Source organism: Nerophis lumbriciformis, linkage group LG08, assembly GCF_033978685.3.
Source record: "Nerophis lumbriciformis linkage group LG08, RoL_Nlum_v2.1, whole genome shotgun sequence".
Taxonomy (NCBI): Eukaryota; Metazoa; Chordata; class Actinopteri; order Syngnathiformes; family Syngnathidae; genus Nerophis; species Nerophis lumbriciformis.
This window is the reverse complement of record NC_084555.2, coordinates 47,365,409-47,377,500: the sequence shown is the minus strand read 5'-3', so window position 1 is coordinate 47,377,500 and position 12,092 is coordinate 47,365,409. Positions and strand designations below refer to the sequence as shown.

General features: G+C 39.7%; 2 protein-coding genes across 4 annotated transcripts in view; both read left to right on the top strand.

Annotated features, from left to right (window-relative positions):
* Positions 1–6,146, top strand: part of LOC133611930 (trypsin inhibitor ClTI-1-like) — a 9,927-nt gene extending 3,781 nt beyond the window's left edge. The window contains exons 2-4 of the mRNA XM_061969111.2: positions 920–978; positions 5,780–5,889; positions 6,022–6,146. Coding sequence (XP_061825095.2) covers positions 920–978; positions 5,780–5,889; positions 6,022–6,073 — 221 coding nt within the window. The 3' untranslated portion in view covers positions 6,074–6,146. The remainder of the gene's footprint in view (positions 1–919; positions 979–5,779; positions 5,890–6,021) is intronic.
* Positions 1–12,092, top strand: part of LOC133611214 (uncharacterized) — a 261,184-nt gene that overhangs the window by 130,819 nt on the left and 118,273 nt on the right. The window lies entirely within an intron of this gene.

Sequence of the window (12,092 nt, the reverse complement as noted above, 5' to 3'; positions counted from 1 at the left end):
TGCCTTACTTTTTTTATCCTTTGGCCATTTTCATTTCAAACATTTCAAAGTATTTCTCGATTATGTAATGAAGTCTGCTCTTTCATTTATAGCTCCCATCTATCGATTATTGGAGCCAGCGTTCTCGTCACGTACCAGTCTTCCCAACAGACTTTAACCCTGAAACACACTAAATGATCATTGCCTACATTATTTACATCTTTGTCTCTTTCATCCATCGTGTTTTTTTATCAAGCGTTAAGATGTGGAACCAGTGGCGTCAAACATATTCTTTTGTAATTTTAAATGTAAAATGTCCTCACTGTCAGGTTCAAACACTGACATCTATTAAACAGGACAAGAAGCAAATAATCAGAATTCAATTTGGCTCAATGAGGAGAAACTTGTACATCTGTACCCTTGTACAGTGTCATTACGCTCTGCTAAAAGATTGCACGCCTCCTTCTTTTATTTGGACCTTCCCTGACCACATGGCAACAGCTGTTTCTAAGGGAGGGGGGCCGTAAACAGCGTTGCTTTTGATTACAGAACAGTTGTAAGAAAAGGTCGTAAACCAGTTCAAACAAGCGGTGCCTGGAGGGGTGTCTGGTCCTGCTTCCTCTTCGCTTTTGTAGTTCTTGGGTCAAAACAATCTTTCTATTGATTACAATACATGAAAGAACCAGAACACCTTCATGTTGCTTCCCCCCTCACACAGTGGAGTTTTACAAGCTTTCTTCTTGGTAGGTTCAAAGACATGTTTTGGCTTCTCGCCGGGAACTCATTGAAACACTAAAATGATTCTAACACTCACCATAGATTTAAATTATTATATAACCCAATATTAACTTGAATATGGTCATGTCAGTATCTTTTAAGTACTAGTTTTTATGGGTTGCTTACTAATGTCTGACATTTTGTCTGGAATTATTTGTTTTAGTCACAACTCAGCAAGTTGGCGCTTCAGAAGATGTAAAAGTTCAAGATGAAGGCGTAAAGGTGAGAAGACCTCTCTATTTAAATGTTGGCAAACATACTGTTTACCCTATTATAACATTTGATTAAGGAGGGATTTGTGGTCGCTCCTTGGCCCAAAGGCCTTCATTACAATGTACTAGAATTGTCAATACCCCACCAGCATTTCTTCTCTCAATGTGTCAAAATATGCCCTTAGGTGTGGGCAGAGCCTTTTGAGACTCTCCAAACACAACTTGAATAACAAGGTCATACACTGATTGTATAATGACACCCTGAAGGGCCAGATGATCGTACCGTCTCATAGTGGGCGGAGCCTGACGGTAAAAACTGTTCCATGCCATCAAACGGTCTACTTCACTTTAGATGATTTGATCGCCTTAACATGTACGAGGGGTTAAATGTCTGACTGCTAGTGGGTACACGTCGATATTGGCTCCAATGGCGCCATGTGGGCAGAGCCTTAGACCAGTGTTTTTCAACCTTTTCTGAGCCGAGGCACTTTTTTTTTTTCATTGAAAAAAATCCCGAGGCACACCACCAGCAGAAAACATAAAATGAAACTCGGCAGCCGATATTGACAGTCTTCCTCGCAATTGTTGGATATTATTATAAACCACAACCACTATAGCTCTTGTCTCAAAGTAGGTGTACGGTCACATCACGCCCTGACTTATTTTGAGTTTTTTGCTGTTTTCCCGTGCGTATAGTTTTAGTTCTTGTCTTGGGCTCCTGTTTTGGTGGCTTTTTCTCTTTTTTTTGGTATTATCCTGTAGCAGTTTCATGTCTTCCTTAAAAGCTATTCCCCGCATCTGGTTTGTTTTAGCAATCAAGACTATTTAAGTTGTTGCTATCCTCCTTTTGTGGCGACATTATGTTTGAATGTACTTTGTGTCAGGACTAGGACTGTGGCGTGGTTTGTTCTCCCAAGGTGCAAAAGATTTGGACCATACGTGGCGTGAAGGGGAGTACATGATTTATTTAAACACTATAACTACAAAAAAAGGATGCAAACAAAAGGCGCGCACAAGGGCGGAAGTACAAAACTTGACTATAAATACAAAACTTGCACAACGGCAGAAACTATGAACAAAGAAACAAAACTTGCAAACTATGGCATGAATAAAGAAAACTTACTTGGACATGGCATGAAGTGCGCAGTGGTTAACAGAGTGTGACAGGGGTATGAAGAGCATAAATGCGAGATGTCGCCAGGCCGACAAACTGAAAACAATGAACTTAAATACTACAGACATGATTAATGAAAACAGGTGCGTGACTCAAAACGTGAAACAGGTGCGTGACGTGACAGGTGAAAACTAATGGGTTGCTATGGTGACAAACAAGAGTGCACAAGGAGTCCAAACGTGGAACAGGTGAAACTAATGGGTAACCATGGAAACAAGACAAGGGAGTGAAAAGCCAGAAACTAAAGAGTCCAATAACTAAACAAAACATAGACTAATACAAAACATGGTCACACAGACATGACACTTTGTGGACGCTGTCTGCTCCACACGGTGTAAGTCTTTGCCGTCGTCCAGCATTCTGTTTGTTTGTTTTGTAGCCCGTTCAGTTTTAGTTTCGTTCTGAATAGCCTTCTCCTTATCTTAGGGGCACTCACCTTTTTGGTTATTTTTGGTTTAAGCATTAAATAGGTTATACTTGTATAGCGCTTTTCTACCTTATAGGTCAGACCTGGGCACTCTGTGGCCCGCAGGCCACATCCAGCCCTTTGTGCGTCCCTGTCCGGCCCCGCGAGAGGCCAATCATAAATTACAAAATAAATTTAAAAAAGTATCTGCCGAGTGTGCAATGCAACGGTGCTGCTTTTGTTTTGAAAAGCGTTATTTGTATTACTTCCGTGTGGACGTATGCGCGTGTGATTGTGAGTGAATGTGAACAGCGGCAATCACAAATTACAAAATAAAGTTTAAAAAACATCTGTCGTGCGTGCAATAAAACTGTGCTGCTTTTATTTTGAAAAGTGTTATTTATGGACATATGTCCGGGTGTAACCTGTGAGTGAAGGTGCACAGCGACAAGTTGATGACGAATGCCGTGTTTCCAACAAGACATGGACTGCCAAGTATTTCTTTACAGAAATTAAAGGTAAAGCCGTGTGCTTAATGTGTGGTACACAGGTTGCTCTGTTTAAAGAATATCATTTGAATCGCCACTGCACGAGGGAAAATACCGGAATCTGTCTGATGTAGAGCGCGCAAGGGAGGCTGATGCGTTGATGGTAAAACTGCAAACCCAACAAGGACTTTTTGACAAATTTCACACCCCCAAAGATGCAGCTGTCAGGACAAGTTTCATAATTTCTCACAAAATCGCCAGAAAAAGTAAGGTGTTTTCTGACAGAGTTTATTAAGGAGTGCTTACTGGACTCCGTTGCGCTGACATGCCCGGAAACTTTGATTTGTTTTTCGCTGGCTTTGGATGAGAGCTGCGATGTACGTAACACCGCCCAGCTGCTCATCTTCTTACGTGGGATAACTGCAGACTTTCAAATCACGGAGGAGCTGGCAGCCATGCAGTCAATTAAAGAGACAACCACAAGTAATGACTTGTTCACATAGGTAAATGCGTGTTTGGACATGTTAGGACTGAAATGGGACAAGCTGGCAAGTGTGACAATCCAATCCACTTTATTTATATAGCACATTTAAACAACAAAAATGTTTCCAAAGTGCTGCACAGCAATATTAAAAACAATATTCAAATATTATCCTTAGCTCCACCAATGACTGAATAAAAACAAAAAATAATTGCATATAAAACCAATATAAAAAACAATATAAAATATGATTTAAAAACTATTTTTAACAGATGGTTGTCCAAATCTGATAGGGAAAAATGTTGGATAATGCAGAATAAAGTGACAGAAATGGACATTTTTGCATTGTATTATACATCAGGAAGTGTTGTATAAGACAGTGTTAAAAATAAAACCATCAAAAGCAATCTGCTTTTGTATAAAATTAAGTTAGGTTAAATGAAATTATTATTTATCTTAGGGGCACACACCTTTTTGGTTATTTTTGGTTTAAGCATTAAATGGGTTATACTTGTATAGCGCTTTTCTACCTTCTAGGTCAGACCTGGGCATTCTGCGGCCCGCAGGCCACATCCGGTCCAATATTGAGCAAAATTTAATTGAAATATTGTCTGTGTGGCCCTCCAGCAGTGCTCGGGTTGCTTATGCGGCCCCCGGTAAAAATTAATTGCCCACCCCTGTTCTAGGTACTCAAAGCACTTTGACACTATTTCAACATTCACCCATTCACACACACATTCACACACTGATGGCGGGAGCTGCCATGCAAGGTCCTAACCATAACCCATCAGGAGCAAGGGTAAAGTGTCTTGCTCAAGGACACAACGGACTTGACGTGGTTGGTAGAAGGTGGGGATCGAACCAGGAACCCTCAGGTTGCTGGCACGGCCACTCTCCCAACTGCGCCACACCGTACCCAGCAGCATTAGATAGTTTCACCTGCACGCTGCTTCCTGCTGTGATCACGACAAACCATCGTTGTCTCACACGTGTTCCTGACATCTACAAAGCAATTAGCTACCGGCTGCCACCTACTGATATGGAAGAGTATTACATGGTTACTCTACCGAGCTCTAGACCAGTGTTTTTCAACCACTGTGCCATGGCACACTGGTGTGCCGTGATATATTGCCTGGTGTGCCGTGGGAAATTATGCAACTTCACCTAATTGGTCCAAAAAATATTTTTTGAAAATCAATAGTCAAAATAATGTGCCGTTGTCTAGTGCCTGTGCTGTGTAGAGCTTGGCAGGGTAACCATGTAATACTCCATATCAGTAGGTGGCAGCAGGTAGTTCATTGCTTTGTAGAAGTCCGAACGCGTCGAGGATGGTTTGTCGTGATCCCAATAGGCAGAGCACAGCGTGCAGGTAAAAAGGTATGTATCGCTTAAACCAAAAATCAACAAAAGGCAAGTCCCGCTAGGAAAAGGCTCTGAAGCATAGGGATGGCTATGTAAAACAAAAGTAAAACTGAACTGGCTACAAAGTCAACAAAAACAGAATGCTGGACGACAGCAAAAACTTACAGCGTGTGGAGCAAATACGGCGTCCACAAAGCACATCCTGTACATGACATGACAATCAACAATGTCCCCACAAAGAAGGATAGCGTACGCACAACTTAGTCTTGATTGCGAAAACAAAGCAGGGGCGGGCAATAGCGCTCAAAGGAAGGCGTGAAGCTGCTACAGGAGAACACCAACAAAACAGGAAGGGTCACCAAAATAACAGCGCAAGACAGGAACTAAAGCAATACACAGGAAACAACAACAAACTCAAAATAAAGCACGACAACCTGGTGGAGTTTAATTTTTTAACCTTTTCTGCTGGTGGTGTGCCTCCGTATTTTTTTTATGAAAAAAAATGTGCCTTGGCTCAAAAAAGGTTGAAAAACACTGGTCTAGTGTGCTGTGGGAGATTTAATTTCACCTATTTGGGGTAAAAAATATTTTTTGCAAACCAGTCATTAGTCTTAAAAAAAAAAAAAAAAAAAAAAAAAATACCTTGAAGCGCAGGGAAACCTGCGAAACAGGCTTGTAGGGATGAAATAGGTCAGGAAAAAACAGGCTAACGTATATATGGATACACCGGCCCCCAGACACTTATTTTTTTCTCTGAATTTGGCCCCCCGAGTCAAAATAATTGCCCAGGCCTGCTTCAGATGATCATAAACTTGTTTTCTCCCCACTAGAAGGGTACGGCGAGATGTGCAAGAGCCCTTTCAACACTGCTCACAGCTCTAATTTTTTGTTTTTGTCCAGACTGCCTGTGAGCAGTTCGAAGAAGGTTTCTGCACCAGAGAGTTGGACCCGGTGTGTGGCACTGATGGAGCGTCCTACCCCAATTTGTGTGTCCTCTGCCAGCGCAACAGGCATGTCTCGCTCGGCAGTGTTCTTTTGTTTTATGTACCGTACACACATTCTCCCATGTTGCAGTATTGTCATACGTACAATACACAAATACTGTACTCTATTTCATGGATTTTATTTTTTCCCCCCAACAGAATGCATGGGACACAAAAGGTGAAGGTGGCACGTAAAGGATGGTGTAACTAAATGTGCACCCCTCTATTGAGAGACAAATCATCAGCAAAAACGGAACTTGTCAATAAAACTATGGTAAACCGTTTGACTGGATCTTTACAATATTTACAAGTTGTGGGGGCGGGGGGGCACCTGGAGGTATATGAGCGTATTGACTTAAAAAGATACAAATGAGAATACCATTAAAAGGGAACTGTACTTTATTTTGGAATTGTCTATCATTCACAATCCTATAGACAAGAACACGTTTTTAAAGGGGAACATTATCACCAGACCTATGTAAGCGTCAATATATACCTTGATGTTGCAGAAAAAATACCTTTTTTTTAAATTTTTTAACCAATTTCCAAACTCTAAATGGGTGAATTTTGGTGAATTAAACGCCTTTCTATTATTCGCTCTCGGAGCGATGACGTCACATCGGGAAGCAATCCGCCATTTTCTCACTTTCGTCGGTGTGTTGTCGGAGGGTGTAACAATACGAACAGGGACGGATTCAAGTTGCACCAGTGGCCCAAAGATGCGAAAGTGGCAAGAAATTGGACAAAATTTGTTCAAAATACGAGGGTGTGGGGAAAGCCAACAAAATGGTCAGTCGTTTGTTCCGCACACTTTACCGACGAAAGCAATGCTACGACAGAGATGGCAAGAATGTGTGGATATCCTGCGACACTCAAAGCAGATGCATTTCCAACGATAAAGTCAAAGAAATCTGCCGCCAGACCCCCATTGAATCTGCCGGAGTATTTGAGCAATTCAGGGACAAAGGACCTCGGTAGCACGGCAAGCAATGGCGGCAGTTTGTTCCCGCAGACGAGCGAGCTAAACCCCCTGGATGTCTTGGCTCACACTGTCCCTTATGCCACCGAAGATGATCAAGAGAAAAATATCGACCCTAGCTTCCCTGGCCTGCTGACATCAACTCCAAAACTGGACAGATCAGCTTTCAGGAAAAGAGAGCGGATGAGGGTATGTCTACAGAATATATTAATTGATGAAAACTTTATTCATTACTCGCGGTTTTACGTAAATTATACATAAACTGTGTTTACCAATAATTTAGCTTAAAAACATTTATTTCTTTCAATCATTCGAGTACATTCGGGTAGTCTTGTGTAATGCAGTATTTTGTGTCTATTTAGGTATGGTTAACCTGAGGGCTGAAATCGTGGAAAAATATATGTTCTTAGCGTGCCTGAAATGGGCTGTCTGCACTCTCAAAGTGCATGTTGTTGCCAAATGTATTTCATATGCTGTAAACCTAGTTCATAGTTGTTAGTAATTATCTTATCAGACAGTGTTAAGCCGCTGGAATCCGAGTCTGAATCCGAGCTAATGTCGCCATGTTTGTGTTGGCTTCACTATGTGACATCACAGGAAAATGGACGGGTGTATATAACGATGGTTAAAATCGGGCACTTTGAAGCTTTTTTTAGGGATATTGCGTGATGGGTAAAATCTTGAAAAAAACTTCGAAAAATAAAATAAGCTACTGGGAACTGATTTTTAATGGTTTTAACCCTTCTGAAATTGTGATAATGTTCCCCTTTAATGGATTTTAACTAAATAAGTCGGCTAACTGTCAATGGGAGTCGCTCTCTAAGAGAAACTTCCAAGGTTTTACAAACTGTGCGTACCGGTATATGTAATGTAACATAATATGTAGTAGCTTAACTACATTTTCCTGTAGCTTAGCTACTTTTAGACCCATGTAGCTTACATCAAAGAGAATGGACTATCTGGCTTTCCCAGGTTCTAAACCAAAAGGCCGTGGTCTGAGCAGGACAGGTGGTGCACTTTCAAACGCACTTCCGACTCCAATTTTAAGTTTCTCAAAAAATTGCGATTTGCAAAAAAGGTCTTTCCAACAGTCCATCCAAGGTGAACAAAACTACCTGCATACAAAGCCTATCCGTCCATTTTCTACCGCTTGTCCCTTTCGTGGTCTGAGGGGGTGCTGGAGCCTATCCCAGCTGCAATCGGGCGGAAGGCGGTGTACACCCTGGACAAGTCGCCGCCACCTCATACAAAGCTATAAAGAAAAAATAAACTCAAGTGTTGCGTAAGAAGTGGTCAAGAACTGTTTCACAGCCAGTCTCTCAACCCGACATTTTTGTCCAATCAATTTCACCTAAGTGCCCATATATGCTCTCGTCACAGGTGTTGTAAATGACGCTTTCTAATTCAATAAATTAATTTGCAATATATCAAAACATATTTTCATGGCAATTCAAAAAATTTACTTAATATATGCAGCACTAGAGACATATAAAATAACACAAAAATAGCTACCATAATGAGAAAGTACAGCAGCACAGTAGGCTCAAGTATTCATCAAGCAACAAATTGAACTTAATATGTAGTACTAGAGAAATATAACACAAATAGCTACCACAACCATAAGGAGAAAAATTAAGTACAGCAGCACAGTAGGCCCAAGTATTCATCAAGCAACAAATGTTACTTAATATGTACAGTAGTAGAGAAATATAAATAACACAAAAATAGCTACCACAACCATGAGAAAAATAAAGTATAGCAGCACAGTAGGCCCAAGTATTCATCAAGCAACACATTTTACTTAATATACTGTATGTAGTACTAGAGAAATATAAATAAAACAAATAGCTACCACAACCATAATGAGAAAAATGAAGTACAGCAGCACAGTAGGCCCAAGTATTCATCAAACAACAAATTTTACTTAATATATGCAGGACTACAGAAATAAACACAAAAATAGCTACCACAACCATGAGAAAAATGAAGTACAGCAGCACAGTAAGCCCAAGTATTCATCAAGCAACAAATTGTACTTAATATATGCAGGACTACAGAAATAAACACAAAAATAGCTACCACAACCATGAGAAAAATGAAGTACAGCAGCACAGTAAGCCCAAGTATTCATCAAGCAACAAATTTTACTTAATATATGCAGGACTACAGAAATAAACACAAAAATAGCTACCACAACCATGAGAAAAATGAAGTACAGCAGCACAGTAGGCCCAAGTATTCATCAAACAACAAATTTTACTTAATATATGCAGTACTAGAGAAATATAAACACAAAAATAGCTACCACAACCATGAGAAAAATGAAGTACAGCAGCACAGTAGGCCCAAGTATTCATCAAGCAACAAATTTTACTTAATATATGCAGGACTACAGAAATAAACACAAAAATAGCTACCACAACCATGAGAAAAATGAAGTACAGCAGCACAGTAGGCCCAAGTATTCATCAAACAACAAATTTTACTTAATATATGCAGTACTAGAGAAATATAAACACAAAAATAGCTACTACAACCATGAGAAAAATGAAGTACAGCAGCACAGTAGGCCCAAGTATTCATCAAGCAACAAATGTAACTTAATATATGCAGGACTACAGAAATAAACACAAAAATGGCTACCACAGACGGAATCCAGGCCAAAAAAAAGTGGTGAAAATACAATGACCTGGATAAATGAGAACGTCATACATACAGAGAAAATCCATGATTGGTTGGCGTTTGTATGATGAGCCACAATTGGCTAAGGTTAGGGCTAAACCTTACGGGCTGGCCAATCAGAGGCAAGATAAGGCGGGTCATCAAAGCAAGTAAGCAAAATCACGTCACATGACGAGGGAGTTGGAGACACACTTCAAGCTGACTACCCCACCTAGTACCAACCTCGTCATGTCCGTTGTGTCCTGAGCAAGACACTTCACCCTTGCTCCTGATGGGTGCTGGTTAGCGCCTTGCATGGCAGCTCCCTCCATCAGTGTGTGAATGTGTGTGTGAATGGGTAAATGTGGAAGTAGTGTCAAAGCGCTTTGAGTACCTTGAAGGTAGAAAAGCGCTATACAAGTACAACCCATTTATCATTACTAAAAAAAAAAAAACATACTTGAAAATGTGAGGAATTCTCTTCTACAGATTAGATTTTTCCTTTAGTGATGATGACGTGTAGAAAACCCACAACAATGCGTGTCCTTGGCCATATTTAGACAAACGTATGCCTTTAGAGGAAAAAAATGCCCCAAATCTTAGTTTTTAATTTTACTCTGTAAACTAAAGTCATAACTGCTCTTTTCATCGAAGACCTGGAACACACATTGAGGTGAGTTGAGTTCATGAGAAGTTTTACTGCATGTAACCATTAGCAACTGTTCCCAAACACACAAGTCATTGTTTTTTTTTGTCAAGATATAGATGCTGTTTTTTTTTACAGTAGGTAGAGAAAATTAATGACATGGGGGTGGGACCCAAACTCACATGCTGTCGGAAGATTTTTACAGCTAAAAATGATTTTGATGAATATTTCCTGAGTTAAAATGACTGGATCTCAGTTTGATGAGTTAAAAATAGAATGAAGAACATTCAGTACTGTTTACTTGTTGACATATTGGTTCAAAAGCTGAAATCACCCCATAACTATACATTATGGCACTTGCTAAAAAGAGATTTTTTTAAGTTACATCTTATTACTGACACATATTTTTTCAAATACAATTACAAGATCTTCATATTGAAGTTCGTTCAGCTCTTGTTTACTACCGTAAAACACTATTTTGTCAAGTCTTATATTGAAGTTTGGGGGTGATTTAGAGCGAGTGCTATTCTGATTGGGTGGAAGTATAGCCCTTCCTCCAATTTACCTGAAATTATCGAGTTAGTTTTCATACCTGCCAACTTTTGAAATCAGAAAAACCTAGTAGCCAGGGTCCAGGGGCCGCAGGCCCCGGTAGGTCCAGGACAAAGTCCTGGTGGGGGGTTCAGGGGGGCCGACGCAAAATGATTATTAGCATTCAGACAGATTAAAATGTTGCTAAAATCATCACTTTTCTATCAGTCACAGTGACTTTTCAAAACAAAAATATTACAGCAAAAATCATATGGGTTGATTGACATGTTTATTCTGTAAGCTAACTTCAATAGTTTGAAATTATTTTGACAGTTAATGCCAGTTATCCTGTCAACCTTTCACAAGACTTCAATTTGTTAATTGAAAGTATAAACAGTATAAACACTTTTTACAGTAAACAAATGGTAAAACAGTACTAAACAATTCCATTATAAAAAAAAAGGTGTCATTAACTTTCTGTCCAAGCTTGTATAATCTACTGCCTTGTTCAATTGTAAAAAATATTCTGTGCCTAAAATTCACATTTCTATCACAATTATCATACTGTAAACATGGTAAGCTAACTTCATTAAAATTAATAGTCCTGTCAATAGCATGGAATTACAATTCAAATGTAGTTTTTTTGTAAGCCTTTCAAAAGAATTCAAAATATGAAAAATTAATGAAAATTAATTTAAGCCATCAGACACTTGAAAAGTGGCACATCACATCTCTAATGTAATCATTTTAACTTTTCAACAGAAATAGCACTGCAAAAATATTAAGGACATACTTCTGTATTTTGGTAGTTATGCTGTCAACATTTAACAAGATTTCTTCAACTTGGACTTGAAACACTTTTAACAGTATAAGAGTACTAAACAATTCCAATAGATAACATTGGTGTCATTACCTTTTTGTGGCTAAAATCCAAATTTATTCTAGTCCAGTGCGATTGGAAGTCCATGCTCAATTATTGCCTCCGTAAATAAAACTTCGGCATTTATCACATCCAAAGAATCTGTTTGGGCGACGAAAAACGTTGAAAGTTTTCCACTTGTATCGCTAGCAACGGCATTAGACTTGTGTTTTTTTGTCCCAACGTGGTCTTTTACATCGCTAATTCCTCCGTGTCCGATCGAAAAATCTTGTCTGCACAAGGTGCAATTCGCGTAGTTTTCACCCTTTTTGGAACGGATAATTATTCCCGGATAGGCTTTTGAATATTCTTCACGGAATGACTGCAGTTTTCTTTTCGGTTTAAGACTCGTTTGCGATTTTTCTCCGGCTGATTCCATGATCGTTCGCTCGTTTGGAAACAATGGCAACAGGTGCCTCGTGCTTGGCAGCGGTGCTATAAATAGCCCCGCGCAAGGCATTCGGAATGGCTCGATAGGAAGTTATGGGAAGCAG